The sequence below is a fragment of the Xyrauchen texanus genome, chromosome 29 (genome assembly GCF_025860055.1).
Source record: "Xyrauchen texanus isolate HMW12.3.18 chromosome 29, RBS_HiC_50CHRs, whole genome shotgun sequence".
NCBI classification, from domain to species: Eukaryota; Metazoa; Chordata; class Actinopteri; order Cypriniformes; family Catostomidae; genus Xyrauchen; species Xyrauchen texanus.
Window position 1 is genome coordinate 41,402,507 of NC_068304.1, and position 24,350 is coordinate 41,426,856.

The window sequence follows — 24,350 nt, forward strand, 5'->3', positions numbered from 1 at the left end:
AATAACTTCAGAATCCAGACACTGTTCAGAAATCTTGGTGCCATTTTGGAGTCAGACTGGCCAGAATTAGATGTTTTGTATCCAGTTAAGGCTTGTTCTTGCATTCATCACCAGTAGGGTGGACTACTGCAACGGACTCCTCACCGGCCTTCCCAAAAAGACCATTAGACACCTGCAGCTCGTTCAGAATGCCGCTGCCAGGATTCTCACCTGAACCAGAAGATCAGAGTATATTACTCCAGTCCTCATGTCTTACACCGACTTCCAGTTACATTTGATACATTCAGTAGCCTAAGTGCCAGTGGTGGCTCAGAGGATAAGGCTCTGAGTTACTGACCGAAAGGTCAGGGGTTCAAGCCCAGCCACTGCACCACCGTTGGGCCCTTGAGCAAGGCCCTTGACCCTGCGCTCTGACCTCAGCTTATTTGCGATATGCGAAAACAACTGCATTTCATTGGCCCTGTACCTGTACTCTGCACAATGACAATAAAGTTTAATCTTAAGACCTAAATGCATTTCAGATATGGATCTCGGATCATTAGGATCAAGTCAGACATACAGAGGGTTCACTGAAAACAAGGTGAGACAGCGTTTAGCTATCATGCCACCCGCAGTTGGCACCAGCTTCAGAAGAGGTCAGATGTGCCCCAACAGTAGCCACATTCAAATCCAATCTGATTAAATTTTCATTCACAGCATCATTTTATTTGTACTTTTTTTGTATTTATTGTATGAATTGTTCTTAAGTGGTTTTAAAATGCATCTCTGAATGCCATTGTGTATGAAATGTGCTATATAAATGAACTTTTCTTGCATATATTTAATGTGCAATGATGATAAATGCCCCTTTTCAGTGGAATATAGTGTCAGACTTGATTGAGTGTTTTAAATGGGTCACTTAAACACACAATGTTTTCTAAGGGTTACTTACTTTTTAACTAGTGGGTGCCAAAATGAACGTTTAAACAACAGTGAAATTAGTCGTTATGCACACATCAAGTTGGCACACTCTGTGGGGCAAGTTGTCACAATGGAAACTGACTTTAAATCTACGCCTATAACATGCAGTATATCACGTGACAATCTGCCCCGATAAATGTGACCACAAACTGACTTTCATGAGCAATACCTTTGTCCTAAGAACACATTAAATGTGCTGTATGCCCGTGTGGTTTGATTATATTCACTTGTTTACACACGAGCTGTAACACATATATGATAATAGTGGAAAATTACCACACTGATTCTAATTTAAGACGGGTTTGAACTAACCAACATTTAAACCCTCTACTAGAGACAAAACACACATTTGACTCCATATCTTACTTTGTGCTACATATAACGCATCCCAGCTGAGTTTCTAGAAAGTTCTGGACTCTGAAGTTAATGAACTACTGATAGTGGTGGGTATATGTTAGACCTGACTTCATTGATAATCCAGTAAATATTGAAGTCGTGCTCTAATGAAGCACTGGTGGACATTATATGAGGTTAGACGGGTTCACCGTCACGTATCATGTTAATGAGGGCTTCACCTGCTCGCTCCAACACTGTCCTGCTCCATACAAATGCTTCAATATTTCAGCAGAAGCAGCTGAGAAGGGCACACTCATTATCACCGATCCGTTGAGAGACACAGACACACAGAGACACTCACACAGAGACACTCTCACATACACACTCTCACACACACTGAGACACGCACACACTGAGACACTCACACACACACTGAGACACTTACACTCACACACACACAGAGACTCACACACTCACACACACAATCATACTCACATACACCCACACACACACTCATGTTGTGTTTCCATGTTTTATGGGGACTTTCCATAGACATAATGGTTTTTATACTGTACAAACTTTATATTCTATCCCCTAAACCTAACCCTACCCCTAAACCTAACCCTCACAGAAAACTTTCTGCATTTTTACATTTTCAAAAAACATAATTTAGTATGATTTATAAGCTGTTTTCCTCATGGGGACCGACAAAATGTCCCCACAAGGTCAAACATTTCGGGTTTTACTATCCTTATGGGGACATTTGGTCCCCACAAAGTGATAAATACACACACAAACACACACAGACACACTCACAAACACACAGAGAGAGAGACACTCACACACACACACACACAGAGACACTCACTCACACACACAGACACTCACTCACACACACACACACTCACTCACACTCAGAGACACTCACTCACACACACAGACACACTCACAAACACACAGAGAGAGAGACACACACACACACACAGAGACACTCACACACACACACACACAGAGACACTCACACACACACACACACAGAGACACACACACAGACACTCACTCACACACACAGACACTCACACACACACACACTCACTCACACACAGAGACACTCACTCACACACACACACTCACTCACACACACAGACACACTCACAAACACACAGAGAGAGAGACACTCACACAGAGACACACACACACACACACACACAGAGAGAGACACACACACAGAGACACACACACACAGAGAGACACACAATCTTACCTGAACTAACAGGATGCACATGCCGATTGTCCCGAGAAGGTGTTTATTATCTTCAAGCCACTCTTCCACCTTCTCATAGCAGCCCTGGAAGACATGAGATGTGATTTATCTTCTTGCACAAATATGCAGTAAAATCTGATCATGCATGATTCACTTTTTAATTTGCTGGTTGTTAATGTTGTGAAAATGAAAATGAGCTGAACTCCAGCGGCAGTGAATAAACTGGAGAGCACATGCATGAGAGAATGCTGTTGCGACTGAAAAAAGCACATTCAGCGATAATGAGTGCATGTGGCTGTGCGGAAGAGACAAACAGCTTTGAGTAGGCGGCGTGTGGCGGTAATACAATATAAAACCTTGTGAAACCGTCACGGAAAAACTTGCTTTTTTTTACTGAATGCTAGCGGTGCACACAGCGTCATGCCACATTGCTTTGACTAACTCCATTTATTTCTATTCATTTAAAGCAATTTAAGACAGTTTGTGTTGGCTAGCTGTTTAACATCTGGGAGAGAAGATAAGTGGAACATTTAAACAGTTTTAGGCTTAAGTTAAGCACCAAAGTCCTTGTGTTCTTCATTGAAAATTGAGACAAATGAAACTTCATTTTACGGTGAAACCGTCTCTTTAAAAGCACTAGCTGTTGTACTTTAACAGAGAAATCATTGCATGTTCCAGTTTGAATAGAACAGTGAGACTGTAAGACAGTACTGTGAATGGAAATGTCTGATCAGAACACTCCATTAGTACCTCTCTGGTGACAAAACTTTGAAGAAAAGGCAAGCCATGCATAAAGTGTGACAATGTGACGTGTAAGCTGTGTCGGTGGGACAAAACACATCCGCTCAGGACTCCTTTAGCCATTTAAACATTCAGTACTTTGAGTTTTTCTTGGGTCAATAAACTCTCATTGGGAAGATCCTAAAACACCACATGAAAAGACACTTTACCGACGCTCTTAGAGCTCCTCACTACCCAAGTAAATCTACAGCTTTCTCTGTATTTCATTTATTAATAATAACATCTTTTAAAGGACATAAAGGAATAGAAACCCTACTGATTAGTTCTGCCTGTCCTTTCTTTGATCCTGCCTTGATACAGAAATGTTCTTTAATGAATATAAAAGCTACATAATCCAAACATTAGAAAGGGAATGATTAAATGGCAACATAATCCTGGATTTGAAATGAGATCTATATACACACACACACAGCATCCCCAAAAAGCATTTGGACATTTAAAATGAATGAATGAGTGTATATAAGAACACATTTGTTTTAATTAAAGATCTAGACACTATTCAAGGGAAACATTTCCTACAAAGGAATTTGTTACATTTTAAATCACGAAATGATACATTTAAAGTTCCAAATTAGGACAAAATGTATTTGGTTGTCAAAGTTGACCGCGTAACCAGGGATGGATTACCAACCAGGCCAATGGGGCCAGTGCCCAGGGGCCCTTGACTACCAGGGGGTCCTTATCTACCAGGGGGCCCTTGACTACCAGGGGGGCATTGACTACCAGGGGCCCTTGACTAACAGGGGGGCATTGACTACTAGGGACACTTGACTAACAGGGGTGCATTGAATACCAGGGGCTCTTGACTACCAGGGGTCATTGAATACCAGGGGCCCTTGACTACCAGGGGCCCTTGACTACCAGGGAGCCCTTGACTACCAGGGGGGCATTGAATACCAGGCGCCCTTGACTACCAGGGGGGCATTGAATACCAGGGGCCCTTGACTACCAGGGGGGCATTGAATACCAGGGGCCCTTGACTACCAGGGGGCCCTTGACTACCATGGGGGCATTGAATACCAGGGGCCCTTGACTGCCCAGGGGTGCCCTTGACTGCCCAGGGGTGCCCTGGGCTTTAATCTAGTTTGGTGATCCCCCCGCATAAACAACAACCCCCCCCCCACCTTGCTCAAGAACTTTTGGGTGGAGGGGGGCCCTTGGAGATAATTGGCCCCAGGGCCTTTGCAAGTCATAATCCGTCCCTGTGTGTAACATATCAGTAGTTAATGTGAACTTGGAGATCAGATCTGGGAAAAGCTTGAGCATCATGATATATAAGTGTGACTTAAATGCCCAAGTGTCTAAATACTTTTGGTTGGCTGCACCTGGCAAGGTAACTACAACAACATTGGCACTGGTTTCAGCGCAGGCGTCCACTCACTCGTGTCCAGAACATGTTGGTGGAATTTCGGCCGCACTCCTGATAATGCTCTTGACAGCAGCGGTCGGGCACCACCTTCTCTTTCAGAGCCTCGTACCAATCTGTGTAACCCGTTACTCCACAACACTTCCACTGAAAGAAGACAATTCTTTTATTTCAGTGGCAATCGGACTAAATAAAAATGCGTTTGTTGACACACTGTTGTAAAGATTAAAGAGCTTTTTCATGGATCTCGATATAATTTGTTGTTCGTTTGAGCACCTCAGCTTGGATGATGTTCCAGGCGTTCCTCAGCCCGATGTTGTTGTCCGTGTTGTAGAGGGCCAGACCATCTTTCAGGTCCTGTTTGGCGTTCTCACTGACCTGGAAGGGAAGTTGAAAAGTTGGGAATCATTCACAGTCAATCAAGCATCTCAGTCATGGCAATCAATGTAGCTGTTTTCAAAGTATCGTTAACCCTAACCCTTTCTAAATAGGCTAATTATAGTAATAACTAATTATATTATTTGTTATAAAAAAGAAGGTTGGCTAAACACATTTAGGAACTTGTAACACAGTTGTAATAAAAATGTTGTCCTAATGGATTATTTAATATGCAACCATTAGACTTTAGTCAAAATATCAGTTACTACACAGATACATTTTAGTAAGGATGATAATGTGTCATTTTAAAAACTTTTATTTTGTTGCTCTTTTCCTCCTCAGTGTTGTTTAGCATGTTGTGGCCGTCTACGGTTTAAGAGTTTGACTTCCTCCGATGCGCTTTTAATTAGAAAATTCTCAATTGCGCTGCGATATCGAGGGAAGCCCGGCACACGCTCCATAGATAGATGGGAGCAGAGCAGATCATTGGTGCGAGTGGATCTGTGATGGCTCGTGCAAAAACCAGACTTCAAATCGTTGCAGATGTGAAGCATATTTAGAGCATATAAAGCGGCAATTGCAGGATTATTATTAAGTTTGCTTCGCGGCCCGAAATTTCGCCTGGGCGGCTGCTGAAAATGTTTCAATGGAGGGAGAACATGACACTGTTCTGTCCGTGACCCTATCCTATCCAAACAAACCTGCGACCCACCAGTTGACAATGACCAATATATCGGCTTTACAGGTTAATCGGCACAGATAGTTGCTTATTAGTAATCTAATTCTTATAAAAAAATCAATGCTGTTAGTTTTCTATTGTTTTGGTATCCTTCTGTTGCCAGTGGCATCTAGAGGTGAACAGGGCTGGACTGGTAATCTGGCATACCGGGCATTTTCCTGGTGGGCCGCCACAGTTCTGGGCCAATCAGGTGAGGACTGGCCATCCAGAGAACCAAGGTGTCCAGTGGGTCGGCTGCGAAATGGGCCGAGATAAGCTTAAATGATGCCGAACATTATGCAGAACGCATAAAGGACACTGCGATATGCAGAACCCCCAACGCCCCCAACAACTCTTGGCTCAACACCCCCCCCCGTCCAACAGCTCTTGAATCAACACCCCCAATCCCCCCAACAACTCTTGGTTCAACGTCCCCCCCCCAACAACTCTTGGTTCAACGTCCCCCCCAACAACTCTTGGTTCAACACCCCTCCCCCCCAACAACTCTTGGTTCAACACCCCTCCCCCCCAACAACTCTTGGCTCAATACCCCCGGTCCAACAGCTCTTGGCTCAATACCCCCCAACAACTCTTGGTTCAACACCCCTCCCCCAACAACTCTTGGTTCAACACCCCTCCCCCAACAACTCTTGGTTCAACACCCCCAATCCCCCCAACAATTCTTGGCTCAATACCCCCGTCCAACAGCTCTTGCTTCAACACCCCCAATCCCCCAACAACTCTTGGTTCAACGCCCCCCAAAAAAACTCTTGGTTCAACACCCCCAATCCCCCAACAACTCTTGGTTCAACACCACCCCACCCCAAACAACACTTGGCTCAACACCCCCGTCCAACAACTCTTGGTTCAACACCCCAATCCCCCAACAACTCTTGGCTCAACACACCCCGTCCAACAAATCTTGGTTCAACACCTTCAATCCCCCCAACAACTCTTGGCTCAATACCCCCAATCCCCCCAACAACTCTTGGTTCAATGCCCCCCCCAACAACTCTTGGTTCAACACCCCTCCCCCCCAACAACTCTTGGTTCAACACCACTCCACCCAAACAAATCTTGGTTCAACACCCCCAATCCCCCCAACAACTCTTGGTTCAACACCCTCCCCCAACAACTCTTGATTCAACGCCCCCAACAACTCTTGGTTCAACACCCCCAATCCCCCAACAACTCTTGGTTCAACACCACTCCACCCCAAACAAATCTTGGTTCAACACCCCAATCCCCCAACAACTCTTGGTTTAACGCCCCCCAACAACTCTTGGTTCAACACCCTCCCCCAACAACTCTTGGTTCAACACCCCCAATCCCCCCAACAACTCTTGGCTCAACACCCCCGGTCCAACAACTCTTGGTTCAACACCCCCAATCCCCCCAACAACTCTTGGCTCAACACCCCCGTCCAACAACTCTTGGTTCAACACCCCTCCCCCAACAACACTTGGTTCAACACCCCTCCCCCAACAACTCTTGGTTCAACACCCCAATCCCCCAACAACTCTTGGCTCAACACCCCCGGTCCAACAACTCTTGGTTCAACACCCCCAATCCCCCAACAACTCTTGGCTCAACACCCCCGTCCAACAACTCTTGGTTCAACACCCCCCAACAACTCTTGGTTCAACACCCCTAATCCCCCAACAACTCTTGGTTCAACACCACTCCACCCCAAACAAATCTTGGTTCAACACCCTCAATCCCCCAACAACTCTTGGTTTAATGCCCCCCACAACTCTTGGTTCAACACCCTCCCCAACAACTCTTGGTTCAACACCCCCGCCCAACAACTCTTGGTTCAACACCCCCGTCCAACAACTCTTGGTTCAACACCCCCGTCCAACAACTCTTGGTTCAACACCCCCAATCCCCCAACAACTCTTGGCTCAACACCCCCATCCAACAACTCTAGGCTCAACACCCCCCAACAACTCTATTAAAGTAGATTTGATTTTCAGTTTAAATTGCAACACTGGAGAATTAACTTATATATAAATTAACACTACAGTATAAGCACCAACAGCCAGACGTTTGGACACACCTTGGATTCATTATTGTTTCTTCTATTAAAACTATGAACAGACACAAATGTAACTGTCAAGACCGCAGATGTTGGTTAAACAGTTAACATGTGCGTGTGTCCCATGAATGCTGGACACATTTTGACTGATTAAACATTTGAAAGAAAACAACCAATTTCAAGCATTAAAGCATCAGCATTTAAATCAAACGGTTTTTAAGATCAGGAGAAACTAATTCAGTCAAGTGCTTCTAAACTTTTGACTGGTAGTGTGTGTGTGTATAAATATTGATCAACCACTGTACAGGCAAATATTGCAGAAAATGGGCAAATATATGTGAATAGCAAGAGAGCCGTTATCTCCCTCAATGAGAAGAAATTCTTTCCTTTCACAACTAATCATTACCTGCCATGGTGTTCTTGACCATTATGTCAAATTAAAGTAATTATCATCATTAATTAAAAAAGCACGCCATCACTGGTACTAGGGGAAAACATTGTCATATATGTCCCTCTAGAATCACTATTTTCCTCTCAGCTTGGGCAAATAAATATTTCACTGGCTGTTTAATGATATACAAGTACACATTAGCGGTTGAGCGCTCTCCGGCCCAGAGTGATTACAGGATGACAGAATGGCATCGGCTTTGATAAAAGCACTAGATTAACATCATTTCAGAAAAAGGAACAAACACCAAATCCTGGAATATTTAGGCTGTGGATATGATATAGAGAGAACATCTGCACTTACAGCTTTAACACTATGATGTATTACCACACTTTGTATTGCTGTTAGAACACTTGCTCTTCTACTGCCATCGGAAATACTCAATCATTAAAAGAACTTCTGAGGAAAAGCATAGCATTCATTAACATTAGTTAAAACTGAATAACTTTATTTATTGTTAAAATAGCTTCATTTGCAGAAAGAACTAGAAGTAAGCCATTTAAAGGTTGATTTTCTCAAAAACTGCAAACACTGTGTCTCTGTGGTACTATAAAAATTCCTCTTTGTTTTGAGCGACCCCTCCAGCCTGACACAACACTAACTCGACCAATGGCGTGAGTTGGGGGTGGGACTATCTGTTTGTTTCGAGCAACCGGTCCAGCCTGACACAACACTAACTCGACCAATGGCGTGAGTTGGGGGTGGGACTATCTGTTTGTTTTGAGCGACCCCTCCAGCCTGACACAACACTAACTCGACCAATGGTGTGAGTTGGGGGTGGGACTATCTGTTTGTTTTGAGCGACCCCTCCAGCCTGACACAACGCTAACTCGACCAATGGCGTGAGTTGGGGGTGGGACTATCTGTTTGTTTTGAGCGACCCCTCCAGCCCGACACAACACTGACTCGACCAATGGTGTGAGTTGGGGGCGGGACTATCTGTTTGTTTTGAGCGACCCCTCCAGCCCGACACAACACTGACTCGACCAATGGTGTGACTTGGGGGTGGGACTATCTGTTTGTTTTGAGCGACCCCTCCAGCCCGACACAACACTGACTCGACCAATGGTGTGAGTTGGGGGCAGGACTATGCATCGTGTCGTAAGGATATGCATCGTATTGTGAGGATATGCATTGTACTGTATCGTGAGGATAAGCATCATATCGTATTGTGAGGATATGCATTGTATCGTATCGTGAGGTTATGCATCATATCATAAGTCTAATCCTCTTGCTTCAAATGTTTCTATTTATAATGTGTTTTTGCAGCAGTTAAGTATTCTAACCAATCCCAGACACGTCTGTTGAGCAATGAAACAACAATGGCGATTGAGTTACTGTTACGTTCTGTGTTATTTTGTGCAGTTTCACAGGTTTGTAGGGTGTCCTGGCATGTTTGTTCATTGTGTTTTTGTTAGCGAAGCAAGGTTAATTGAATTGCATTTTCTTTCCTTTTCTTTTTGGCCACTGGTCACTCTGAAGCCCAAATTCCTACTACTTATTTCCTTTCTTTACAACCTTTACTTCCAATAAATCAGACACTGGATCTCTGCTCTGGTCTTTCTGGGTTTTTAGTCTAATGGTTGTTTGGGGAGCACATCTCCATTTACTTTTATTGTGTCGTAACCCCTAGGGGACGTAATGGAGATGCTTAAATTAGTCTATAGTCTTGTCATTAATGACAACCGATCCAAACGCACAAGTTTGATGCCCAGATGGTTTATATTTTGGTTTATATGCCACCTGTTCATGCGGCACATGCATATTGATGCTTAAGAAACATCACCTGACATAAAAATAAATAAATAAATGAATAAATAAAGAAAAAAAGGGAAAAGTACAGTCTGTAATTTGCAATTATTTTGGATTTGTTACATGTTGCAGAAGCTCGCTTGCAATGTAGACGGTACATACACTGCACACGAGTGACAAAACTGTAGCCTACTTACTGTAATCGCAATTACTATATCTATGAAAATAAGCAACAATATTTTCGGTTTTTTTCTCCAAAATAGCGCATCCCTAGTGGGAACCCTGCCTTTCCTTCAAATGTTTCTTTAAATTGAGCCAATGAAAGAGGAAACACTAAACATGCATGACTAGATATTAAAAAGACAGCACACATACGGCTCATTAGTGAGCTCTGTCCGAGTAGCCGTATTTCAGAATTAAAAGACTGAAATGAAAGGTGAATAAGAATCATCTCTGCACGGCGTCAATCAAAACACTCTGAACTCCATCAGGGTACACTGTGACATCACTCCATTCACCTGTTTGGAACACACGATGATGATCAGAAGGCTGCAGTAATGACTTTTCTACTGAAAAACACCTCCATTACCCCCGTAGCACACGAGACGTCCAGATCCCACACGCTCCAATCACAATTACATTCAGACTTACAATACATTCTTAATCATCTTGTTCCTTGGAAAGTCACGCTATTCTCTTCATCCTGTTCTCCGGCGGTGGACTAAATAGCGTGTGTCTAATGAAGGGATGTTACTTTGAGCCTTTCTAATACTGTGAGTTGGTTGGGGTTCCTGAGGGAGAGCAATGCATTTTTAAAACAAGTATTTTCTTCAGAATCAGAATGAGCTTTATTGCCAAGTGTTCTCACGTTCACAAGGAATTTTTTGGTGATAGGAGAAACAAGTGCACACAGAATATAAAGCAAGAGTATAAATAGACATGCAAATAATAGGATATATAACATAATGGCGTATGTACATGTGCAAGTGGTCATGTATGTGCAAGGTATGGGTGTGTACATTTATTGAATTAAATATGCACATGAGATATTTGTACATTATTGCACTATGTTGGAGTCCTAAAGGCAGTTTAATTGCTCATGTGGTAAATGGCCTGAGGGTAAAAACTGTTCTTGTGCCCAGGTGCCCTGGCGCTCAGTGCTCTGTAGTGCCAGCCAGAGGGCATCAGTTCAAAGAGGGATTGGGCAGGGTGTGTGGGGACCTGACTGTCCATTGTAGTTAGCCTCTGTCTGATTTGGTGGCTGAACTAAACCAGACAGTTATAGATGTACACAGGACAGACTTAATGATGGCCGAGTAGGTTGAACGGGTTGAACTTCCTCAGCTGGCGAGCAATAAAAATGCACATAATGTACACTATCAGGTCATGAAAACCACTCTTATAAACAGCAGTGTTGTACAGAGATGGCATTAGGGGTGTGCGATATATATAGTCTACGTAAATATTGCAATTGTTGATTTAACGATATGCGAAATCACATTATCGTGTATGTCACTCATTTTCAAAAAACAATCAAAAAGCCATTTTAAGTGTCCATGAATTCACTGCGTGCTGTAGCAAAGTAGTAAAGTAGTACTGCACATGCGCATTCAGATCGTGATGTTGCACTTTAGATTGCGGTGTTGAGAGAGGTTTTAAACGACTTTAGACCCAAGATACACACCGCCTGGGCTTCTTTTGCATCTTTGACTATATGCTAAGTCAATATGCAAACGTCCCTATCCCGAGCCACATTAACCAGCTCTGACTGGGGGACCCCGAGGCATTCCCAGGCCAGTGTGGAGATGTAATCTCTCCACCTAATCCTGGATCTTCCCCGAGGCCTCCTCCCAGCTGAAACACCTCCCTAGGGAGTCGCCCAGGGGGCATCCTTACCAGATGCCCAAACCACCTCAACTGACTCCTTTCGACGCAAAGGAGCAGCGGCTCTACTCCGAGCTCCTCACGGATGACTGAGCTCCTCACCCTATCTCTAAGGGAGAAGCCCGCCACCCTTCTGAGGAAGCCCATTTCGGCTGCTTGTACTCACGACCTTGTTCTTTCGGTCATGACCCAGCCTTCATGACCATAGGTGAGGGTAGGAACAAAAATTTACTTTTATTACCATATCACATTTTTGCTTCTTGCTGGTATGCTGCACAGTTAACCTTACAGCAGAGCAGTGTTTTGTATTGTTCTCGAACTTGAATGCTTCAGTTTTAAATAATAAAGACCTCTTTTCCTTCAATATATTGTTTCGATTATTAACGTCAGCAATCAATATTATCATGTTATGCTTTAAAATGTTGTAAGAGGGAACTAGTACAATATAAGACTTCTAATATAAGTGTCTTACTCAAGGACACAATGGTGGTGACTGTGGGGATCAAACCAGAAACCTTCTGATTACCAGTTCAGTGCTTTAGCCCACTACGCCACCACCACTCCATTTTAATGAGGTTTTACTTTCTAGAAGTCCAAAGTGCTTGTAGTTGAAGAAACACTCAGAAGATCTTCATCCACAGACAAACGTCTCTTCTTTATATATTTAAAGAAGTGCACAGATCACCTTTGTTGAAGCTGTAAATTATAGACGCCATTTCTGCACCACTGTCAGCAACAAACAGAATTTCAATCAGTTTGTTTAAGCGACCCAACCAATGGCATGAGTTTAGGGAGGTACTATCTGTTTGTCTGACCAATGGAAGATGAGGGGGTGTTTGAAAGTTGTCTTGTCTGGACCAACGCATTTCAGCCAAGGGTTCCTAGTTTCATAAATTACATTATTATAAGAATGAAATAATCTAGGGAACTACATTTCTTTTAATCCAAATGACCACCAGAGAGGTCAGTGGACATGAAGGGATTCTTAATACAAGGCAGGCGTCCCGTCCTCAGAGGCAAACACAGGCAATCCTGAATAGCCTGTTAATGAAGCATTTCAGGAGTGTTGTTGAGGTCACACTCTTGTAACCCCTGAGGGAAGAGCAATGCTAATGAAACACTGTTAGCAACAGCACATTATGCACATAATTAATGAGTCCCTCTCCCAGACGCCGAGAGTTTATAGGAAGAGTGCTGGTGTGGATGAAAGCTTACTGCAAGGCAGTCAAGATAAGCCAAGTAGCATCTGTAATTAAAGAAAGCAGCTAAAGCTATTCAGGTGGCTGATCCTATAGCGGCTTGTTAGCGGCTTTCAATAGTGGCATTTCACCTTCTGAATAACTTATATTTAACTTTAATCAAATGTATTTGTCAAGTGAGTCATTTTTCAGCAAAGTCCTTATTTTCGACCCATTATCAATTTTTTGGCGCTCGAGAATCACACCTTCGTAAGCAGTCCAGAGGCTTATCCACTGGGTTACCCCACCCAGTGTATACGCTCCAGTCCACCATGGCAGAACATCTTGCACAATACATATGTCAGCGGAGGAAGCATATGTTCCACATGCCTGCGGCTGCTTGAAGCTAACACAGAGCTCATTAGGAGTTTGTATACCTGGCCTCTAGTTCTGTTTAAATAATGTCTGTCCAGTTGGATGCAGTCTCAGACTGTGCGGTCCAAAGCCATTTCAGCCAGTGTGAGCATCTGGTTTGTGCGAAATGACCTAGTGAGTCTTGGTGTTTGTTTTGTAGTCATTCCTCTTGTTGGTTTCAAATGTTCTCAGGCCACTTAGGCATTAGCGTTTATTTAGGATTGTGGTTGGTTTGTCCTGAGGCTCTAACACTGGGACTTTATACTGGGTGAGCTTGGCGCTCACAACGGCGAGGTCACGGGTTCGATTCCCACGCTGAGAATACTGATTAGGGATATGCAAAACTACACATTTTCAAAATTCACAAGTCAGTGGGCTGCCTGAATGACTAGTGGAGTAACTGGTCTTAAAGAAGCACTGTATTTTGCTGATTTCGGGTTCACCTGACCTTGATTGTGGGCGTTCCCTGGGCAGTGTTTACATTAGAGGCACTCTTGTGTTTAAAGACAACTAGACGGAGCACAACAGAATACAGGTCCAGAAACACGTTGTATAATTTCACATTGCACAAATGCAAACTGTCTAAACTGTCTTCTGACCGTGAGTCTACATGGATGTGTTCGAGTCTACATGGACGTGTGCATGCACACTACAACATCTATGTGATTCTCTTTTAGTGCACTCGACACATACTGTGCAGATAACTACATTTATTTACCGGTGCACGGAAAAATTACATATATTTTGGCCTTAAAAGCAGAGGTGTGGACTCGACTCGATAGAATCAAAAAAGACTTGCGACTCGACTTAGACTTTGACAGCAATGACTTGCAACTTGACTTGCATTTCAACGCTCCATATTCAACCAATCAGACAACCAACCAATCAGCTTCCACAAAAGCTGGACCAAGTTTGAAGACAGCTGTGCGCATTTAAGGACAAGGACACAGCAAAAATGATCCCAAAGGTGATATAATTGAGATATATTGAATACAGCGTTAAAGGCAACAAAAGAATTGCAACATGTAGAACCCGTGGTTCCGAAATTACAGACACCTCTTCGACAACGTCCAATTGTGTGAGGCATCTGAAAATCCACAGACAGAAGTTATTAACTAATTTACGTCAGCTATGGTTCAGTAACATACATGTCTATGGCAGCACATGGCAGATTTACAGGCTAACAAATTCTGCATATCGAACCGCAAACTATTGTTTTACTGCGGTCAGTAGAGTTTAACGTGTTATAGCAATTGGTGTAATGGACAAAATCTACCCAGTGTTTTATTACGCTGATGTATGACCTCGATAAAGGAACGCCATTTATTGTGATCACACACATGTTGGTGCTTTTGAACATAACTGGTCAGAACGTGCATGTAAACAACTTTAGTCTTTACAGGTAAATATCGATAAAAAAAGAAGATAAAATTAGATTATAAAAATTAGTATAAATTTACTATAGTAATTAATACTCTGACACTAATTTGGGCCAAGCGCACTAATGACTTGTTTAAGACTTGAAGCTAAAAGTTGAGGACTTGTAAATTGACTTGGACTTGCCTGCCTTGACTCGGGACTTTAATGCAATGACTTGAGACTTGGTCCCACCACTGCTTAAAAGATTAAGCACAGTTGAACCTCACTAATCTAGTCAGTTAAAGGAAAATTCCAGCCCGATCAATGGCATAATGTTGATGAAAAGATAACGACTGGCCCCATTCACTTCCATTGTAAGTTCCTCACTGTAACCCAGACAACAGCTCTTAACAATACACAATCTACCCGAGCCAAGACGTGAGCAAACGGGAAAGTTATCTTCGACTATCGTAAGTTACTGTTGTTAAACAGATTAACACATTTTGGTGAGTTTTTAATCTCGGAACTCTTAATTATTAACCTTTTTCACTGAAACACTGAATGAGCAATAATGTCTCCTGTTGAGAGGTGTTTGGGATGTACTGCAGGGATCATATTCAACATGCTGGAATTAAGAAGATCTGTCGGTCTGGTAATATAGGCTAAATAAAATCATTACCACATATAACGAGTCTCAGTTATTATTTCTCTAACCCCAACATATTAAATATTAGCCTATTATTATTTACACATTTCTTTAGAATATACTGATTAACAACGGTTAGGAGGAAAAATGTGTGATGTGATGAACCTAAGATTAATGGGTCAATCTTCTCCAAGGAGATATACCTCGAGAAAATGATATCCAAGCGACATAAAGTGACATTCTGTGAACTGGATTATCCAGCATTAAACAAATGGAAATTTAAAACAAGAGTAAATGAACAATTTGCATGTGCAGAACGACATCACAATGTAATGGAATTATGAGGAGAATTGAGCATTGACATATTTCTCCCCTCCTGCATAATCTTTCTCATGTTGCTGATTTAGACGTGCTTACATTTTTACTGATCAAAGTAGACTTTAGACTTAGCCTACAATTAATGACGTTTGATTGGGAATGCCGTATTTAATCAACTAAATATAATTTTCCAGTCTGATATGATGTTCTCCAATGTGCAAAATAACACACATATATATATATATATATATATTGGGAGTTATACCAGCACCTCTTACACAATCATTCACATCTTCCTTAAGAGGGCAGTTACTGACCCAAAAAAGCAGATTCCTCCATTGGGCCGCATGCAAAACTTTTTGTGCACAAAATTATGCTTGTTTAAATCTATTTATTTCAAGGATTGAACGTAAGATACCAATGGAAATCCACCCGCATAATCTCCAGAAAATTATGTTTTGTTTTTGTTTAATTCTCCCCAATTTGTAACGCCCAATTCGCTCCTGGTGGTGGAGGACGAACCTCAGCTGCCTCCGCGTCTGAGACCGTCAATCCGTGCATCTTATCATGTGACTTGTTGAGCGTGTTACCGTGGAGACGTAGCGTGTGTGGAGGCTTCACACTATTCTCCGCGGCATCCACACACAACTCACCACACGCCCCACCAAGAGCGAGAACCACATTATAGAGACCATGAGGAGGTTACCCCATGTGACTCTACCTTTCCTAGCAACCGGGACAATTTGGTTGCTAAGGAGACCTGACTGGAGTCACTCAGCACGCCTTGGATTCAAACTCACAACTCCAGTCCCCAGAAAGTGATATTTATAAATATCTTTAAACAAACAACTATGATTGGTGCATCCTGAACAGCGCTGAGAAAAGTAACAGGTGCCATGTGACACACCGATTATATGCTGGACAATAATTTACACATGAATAATTATACTAAGGACCTTTAACGTTATACTAATTTTTTGTACTATTTACTATTAAAGTATTTTCTGTGTGGTAAAATGGCCCAAATGTTGGTCGGGACATATCCCTATCACCCCTGCCTAAAATTACTCCTAAAGAAGAGACATTCGGGATTTCTTTCAGAGTAATTTGTGTGACAACAATAATCATAGTATACATCATATTTCTTTATGATTTGATTCTTTGGTTCTGGCTGACTGAACCAATGTTTGAAATATATGACTGCATCCATTCAATTATATTATCATTATTTTGTTTAATATGCCATTATTTTAATTCATACGTGGTTGCAACACTTTAGTTGTAATTATTAACATTATCTCATAAAAATGCTGATGTTTCTTAAATCACATACTCTTGTCACATATTCTCAAAGTCTTATAATTGTGAAGAGACACTGATGAGATTTAGGATGTGTTTATTATATCAGGATATACCAGGAAGGTTGCAGGATAACTGTTGGACCTACATGACATCATTATCCACAGATCTAGAGCTGAACAGGAGCAGAAGAAAGAGAGAAACCATCTGTTTTTCTTCTAGTCTTGTGTGTGTGTGTTTGAGTCTCCAGAGTGTCGACATGCTTGGACAGGTTTGTCATATCGATGCCCTGCAGGCTTCAGTTTGTGGAGAAGTGTCTGCACTGTGTGTGTGTGTGTGTGTGTGTGTGTGTGTGTGTGTGTGAGTGTGTGTGTGAAAGTCCTCTGTTTACCAGTGAGTTGAGGAAGGAAGGGAGAAGAAGATAAGGACACTGTCCATCACTTCTGTCTGACTCACAAGAAACCCCACAAGTTTTGAGAAAATCTACAGACTGCAAACTCACACACTCAATCTCACTTATGCGCGCACACACAAACTCACACACTCACTTTCACACGCGCGTGCGCGCACACACTCATTACGCGCGTCTGTGTGTGTGTCTTTTTGTTTAAATTAAATATAACTTTGACTGTTCAGCCGGTTCCCGCCGTCTCTTTGCCCATTATAACCCTGTAAACATTGCAACAAATTGTTGGATTTCTTTGAAAACAAGATTTAAAGCTAGGGTGTGTAATCCAGACAGGCTAGCAGTTAGCAAACTAGTGCTGAAAGCATAGAGCCCATCCTTGCTATAGAGGTGTCTCCTAAGCCACGCCTCCTCTATCACACACACACACACACGGTTCATCAATGATGCTCTCAATTAATTCCCAGCACATGTGGGTCTCTACTCCAATTGTTTCTAATGGTATGGCTGTTCCTCATATAATGGTGCAACATTAGAGGCTAAACATGGAGTCATTAATGGATTAAACCACCGTCCAACAGGCGGAAGTACGGTCTAATGCTAAAGCTCTTCATCCGCCGAAATATATCACTTTACTGTGCTTCCTCATTCAATGCAACTAATATGGCTTAATTTGGCCATCGTCCTGCAGCACATGGAATGAGGTCATGAGCGTAAAGACGGATGCTCTAATCTGCTGCCTGGCCTTCACCATCTGCTGCCGTCAGATGGCGGCTCTCTGCAGGACCGACGTGTGTAAGACACTGTGCTTTAATAAACACTGTGTGTGTGTGTGTGTGTTTAGTGAGGTGGAGATCTAATACAACACACCTGTGAGCAAGCATCACGCTCCGTGAAAGACCCATGATGAACAAAGAACACCGCAATGGAAAATAACAGGCAGGAAGTGAGAGCTGTAAAGTTTTAATGGTGACCGTTACAAAACATCATAATCTTAATGAGCATTTTTGTCTAAAGATGTGTCTAATAACGCATCTAATATCCGAGAATCCACATTCGACGGTGGCCGTGAAGTGCAACACAAAACAGAGTGGTTTGTCAACATACTTTACTTGAAAACAAGACAAAATACTCACGCACACACTCCATAGTGACACCTGTGGCCGTTCAGTGAACTGCAGCCTGTTGCTCGCGCACACACTCCATAGTGACACCTGTGGCCGTTAAGTGATTTGCAGCCTGTTGCTCGCGCTCGCACTCCATAGTGACACCTGTGGCCGTTAAGTGAACTGCAGCCTGTTGCTCGCACACACACTCCATAGTGACACCTGTGGCCGTTCAGTGAACTGCAGCCTGTTGCTCGTGCGCACACACTCCATAGTGACACCTGTGGCCGTTCAGTGAACTGCAGCCTGTTGCTCGCGCACACACTCCATAGTGACACCTGTGGCCGTTCAGTGAACTGCAGCCTGTTGCTCGCGCACACACTCCATAGTGACACCTGTGGCCGTTCAGTGAACTGCAGCCTGTTGCTCGCGCACACACTCCATAGTGACACCTGTGGCCGTTCAGTGAACTGCAGCCTGTTGCTCGTGCACACACTCCATAGTGACACCTGTGGCCGTTCAGTGAACTGCAGCCTGTTGCTCGCGCACACACTCCATAGTGACACCTGTGGCTGTTCAGTGAACTGCAGCCTGTTGCTCGTGCGCACACACTCAATAGTGACACCTGTGGCTGTTCAGTGAACTGCAGCCTGTTGCTCGTGTGCACACACTCAATAGTGACACCTGTGGCCGTTCAGTGAACTGCAGCCTGTTGCTCGTGCGCACACACTACATAGTAACACCTGTGGCCATTCAGTGAACTGCAGCCTGTTGCTCGCGCACACACTACATAGTGACACCTGTGGCCGTTCAGTGAACTGCAGCCTGTTGCTTGTGCACACACTCCATAGTGACACCTGTGGCCGTTCAGTGAACTGCAGCCTGTTGCTCGTGCGCACACACTCCATAGTGACACCTGTGGCCGTTCAGTGAACTGCAGCCTGTTGCTCGTGCTCGTGCACACACTCCATAGTGACACCTGTGGCCATTCAGTGAACTGCAGCCTGTTGCTCGTGCGCACACACTCCATAGTGACACCTGTGGCCGTTCAGTGAACTGCAGCCTGTTGCTCGTGCGCACACTCCATAGTGACTCCTGTGGCCGTTCAGTGAACTGCAGCCTGTTGCTCGTGCGCACACACTCCATAGTGACACCTGTGGCCGTTCAGTGAACTGCAGCCTGTTGCTCGTGCGCACACACTCAATAGTGACACCTGTGGCCGTTCAGTGAACTGCAGCCTGTTGCTCGCGCACACACTACATAGTAACACCTGTGGCCGTTCAGTGAACTGCAGCCTGTTGCTCGTGCACACACTCTATAGTGACACCTGTGACCGTTCAGTGAACTGCAGCCTGTTGCTCGCGCTCGCGCACACACTCCATAGTGACACCTGTGGCCGTTCAGTGAACTGCAGCCTGTTGCTCGTGCTCGCGCACACACTCCATAGTGACACCTGTGGCCGTTCAGTGAACTGCAGCCTATTGCTCGTGCTCGCGCACACACTCCATATTGACACCTGTGGCCATTCAGTGAACTGCAGCCTGTTGCTCGTGCACACTCCATAGTGACACCTGTGGCCATTCAGTGAACTGCAGCCTGTTGCTCGTGCACACACTCCATAGTGACACCTGTGGCCGTTCAGTGAACTGCAGCCTGTTGCTCGCACACACACTCCATAGTGACATGAGCATCGGCCAAAACAATGATGTAATGTACAAAGAGACTGAACGTGATTAACCGACATCATGCTGACAAATAAGGGAGAATCATTAAATTACACAGTTCTGATTGTTTTACTACAAAACTACTTATCCGCTACCATAGCATACTGATACACACATACTAGCGACCTATAACAGACACTTTACTGTTGCACTATGATCAAGAAACCAGCGTATTTGCTTACATTTATCCTGTATACCTGACATTTAGCATAAAGAGAAGATCGTTGAAATTATTTGAACGTTATGAAGCAAGGTAGATATTCACATGTTTGCAGTTATGGAAGTTTACCTGTCCAATAAGAATAACGCCAATTCAGGGTCTGTTTTGATCCCTAAAACCGATCGGAGGTTCCTCCAGGAATCAAACGCCCTGCCGATGTTCACGCTAGTTTTCGTTCGACCACGATCATGTTCAGCCAGACGGGATTCAGTAGATAAATGTTTGTTTGGTTTACTCTGAGTTTGTGCTGGAGCCGGACGTTTGCTGGATCGCTAAGATAAAGTTATCTAGTGTTGCAGTTTGTTAGCGCTGTTGAATAGCGGAAGAGAAGCACTGAGACTCTCATGAGCATAAACGTCACTTCCTTTGGATTTTCCCGGGAAAAGCGACCCGCTCTCTTCGCATGACAATCAGTCTACAAGCTTTAATAGGCAACATAGGAAGTCCAGGAAGGGCTCATTTTTTAAGTTGCATTACCAGCCATAATCTGCTGTCTAGCTAATAACATTCTATCAACTCTCATATGCCACAAGAAATAAATATGTTTGCAAACATGTCTTAAATACACCTATCGTGTACGATGATTTATCCGGCAGTGGCAAAACATTCCACAATCCTGGTGCCGCCGCAGCAAATGCACGATATCCATTACCCTTAAAACCTGTCCATGAAATATTAAGCATCAATTGCTTATTAGATCTGAGAGGTCTCACGGAAGAGTAAGTGTTAATCATTTCCAATATATAATCTGGGGCCATCCCATGTAATGCTTTAAACACATACATCAGAACCTTAAATTCGACTCTGTTTAATGTGAAGAGAGGCTAAGATCGGAGCAATATCTCTCTTTCTGGTATTAGTTAGCAGCCTTGCTGCAGCGTTTTGTCCAACTGCAGTCGTGACCAAGAGGACTGACAGACCCCAGATACAGTTCATCACAACAATCCAATCGCGAGGACACAAAAGCATGGATAACTTTTTCAAGGTCCTTAAAAGCTAGGACCGATTTCAGTTTGGCAAGCTTCCTAAGCTGAAAAAAGCATCATCACAAAGTTGATTTTCCATGACATTCCACCAGAGATTGAATTGGCATCATATCACCTATCTTAAGCCATAGATACCTTTGTGTATCATCCAATTAAAAGTGACACGAGATGCCGTGCTTCCGAGTTGTAACATTTACAAAGAAAACAATAGCGGCCCTAAGACTGAACCTTGTGGGACCCCATATAAAACCTGGGCAGAGGATGATAATAGGTTTCCCATCTTAACTGGAAATATCCTATTCTGCAAATCAGACGTAAACCTTTCCTTGAATATGGACACATTGTCTAATGCGCTCGATCAAAATGGTGTGATCAATAGCGTTGAATGCAGCACTAAGGTCTAATAGAACTAAACCCGTGCTACTTCCAGAATTAAGACCTATTAAAAATATAATTTAAACCCCTAATATGGGCGGATTCTCTGCTGTGACGTGCTCTAACACCCGATTGAACTTTGTCTAGTAATTTATCCTGCATTAATAACTGATTTAACTGCTTAAAATCTATCCTTTCCAAAATTTTAGATAAGAATGGCAACTGCGAAACAGGCCGAAGGTTATTTAAATGCAAGGGGTCTAAATTTGGCTTTTTAAGCCGGGGCTGAACAACCGCCTGCTTAAAGCTTAACGGCACATCACCATTCATTAGACTACAGATTATGGTTGTATACTCGGGCCAATAGCACCCACAACTCAATAAACAGTTTGGGAGGGATCACATCTCTTGAAGAGGTGGCTTTTAACGCACCCACAACGTCTACAATGCAGGACAGTGAGAACGGTTCAAACTCCCCAAAAGTCCCAGCTACAGTTGGCATCGTATCATTATTCCAATCATTTTACGAGCGAGGTAAGAAAACAAATGCACCAGTCACAATTGAAGCTTTTCAGCTCTCACTTCCTGCCCAGTGCCATCCTGAGAGCAATGTAAAGTTCACACGGTGGAGAAATTAAACAGACGTGCTCACAGCACTGAACGGCTGATTCAAATCTCTCGATCTCATCTCGACTCTTTCCTCTGGCTCGGGTTAAAGGTCAGAGCGGTATCTTATATCGTCACTGTGAACATGAAGGGGCGTCTGAGCATGCTCTTTAAATGCTCACACTTCCTTTGTATTAAGAGATGGTTCAACCACAGTGACCGTTCCCTCATGTTGAGCAAATTATGGTAGAATATGAATTATTGGGCTCAATGTAAGAGTTTGAGACTCATCCAGACAGGACCGTCTTTTGCCTGAACACAAGCTCTGTTCATGTTACATCACGTTGCAGCCTTTATTTGTGGTTTGAGTTTCAGTTATATGCACTAAAAAGACAAGCAGCCGGTTTGTGTACACTGGAGAGAGGCACATCCTAATCTCTAAACGGATTGTAAGTGAATTACTTCCACAGAGAGCGTGGCGAGAAGTGATGAACCACTCAGAAATCCTTCACAGGATTTAACACCTTCTCGCTACACACCATTGATAATAAATGACATCTGAACAATCTTTTGATGATATTCAAGGTTTCACAGATACTGTAGCACTGTGGGCTTTTCACACGCTAAACAGTTTCTTTAATTTGTATAATGTCCATCAGTGTGTGTTCATGCATCACAGCAGATTTCTGTCATGAAAATTCATTTCCAGCATCTCAAATTCTGAGTTTAATAGAATTCTGTGTTGAGTTTAATAGAATTCTGTGCTGAGTTCAATAGAATTCTGTGTCGAGTTTAATAGAATTCTGTGTTGAGTTTAATAGAATTCTGTGCTGAGTTTAATAGAATTCTGTGCTGAGTTTAATAGAATTCTGTGTTGAGTTTAATAGAATTCTGTGCTGAGTTCAATAGAATTCTGTGCTGAGTTCAATAGAATTCTGTGCTGAGTTCAATAGAATTCTGTGTTGAGTTTAATAGAATTCTGTGCTGAGTTTAATAGAATTCTGTGCTGAGTTCAATAGAATTCTGTGTTGTTTAATAGAATTCTGTGCTGAGTTTAATATAATTCTGTGCTGAGTTCAATAGAAATCTGTGCTGAGTTTAATAGAATTCTGTGTTGAGTTTAAGAGAATTCTGTGCTGAGTTTAATAGAATTCTGTGCTGAGTTTAATAGAATTCTGTGTTGAGTTTAATAGAATTCTGTGCTGAGTTTAATAGAATTCTGTGCTGAGTTTAATAGAATTCTGTGCTGAGTTTAATAGAATTCTGTGCTGAGTTCAATAGAATTCTGTGTTGAGTTTAATAGAATTCTGTGTTGAGTTTAATAGAATTCTGTGCTGAGTTTAATAGAATTCTGTGCTGAGTTTAATAGAATTCTGTGCTGAGTTTAATAGAATTCTGTGCTGAGTTTAATAGAATTCTGTGCTGAGTTCAATAGAATTCTGTGCTGAGTTCAATAGAATTCTGTGCTGAGTTTAATAGAATTCTGTGCTGAGTTCAATAGAATTCTGTGTTGTTTAATAGAATTCTGTGCTGAGTTTAATAGAATTCTGTGCTGAGTTCAATAGAAATCTGTGCTGAGTTTAATAGAATTCTGTGTTGAGTTTAATAGAATTCTGTGTTGAGTTTAATAGAATTCTGTGCTGAGTTTAATAGAATTCTGTGCTGAGTTTAATAGAATTCTGTGTTGAGTTTAATAGAATTCTGTGTTGAGTTTAATAGAATTCTGTGCTGAGTTTAATAGAATTCTGTGCTGAGTTTAATAGAATTC

General features: G+C 42.8%; 1 protein-coding gene and 1 long non-coding RNA gene across 3 annotated transcripts in view; one reads left to right on the forward strand and one right to left on the reverse strand.

Moving 5' to 3' along the window:
* Positions 1–24,350, forward strand: part of LOC127622782 (uncharacterized) — a 157,349-nt gene that overhangs the window by 15,540 nt on the left and 117,459 nt on the right. The window lies entirely within an intron of this gene.
* LOC127622763 (tetraspanin-9-like) overlaps positions 1–24,350 on the reverse strand; it is a 130,428-nt gene that overhangs the window by 1,239 nt on the left and 104,839 nt on the right. The window contains exons 4-6 of one of the 2 annotated variants that reach the window (XM_052096845.1): positions 5,004–5,105; positions 4,743–4,874; positions 2,561–2,644 (exon numbers count right to left, since the gene is read on the reverse strand). In XM_052096845.1, coding sequence (XP_051952805.1) covers positions 2,561–2,644; positions 4,743–4,874; positions 5,004–5,105 — 318 coding nt within the window. Of the gene's footprint in view, positions 1–1,021; positions 2,645–4,742; positions 4,875–5,003; positions 5,106–24,350 lie in introns of those variants that run through there. The other variant, XM_052096844.1, reaches the window with a different exon arrangement.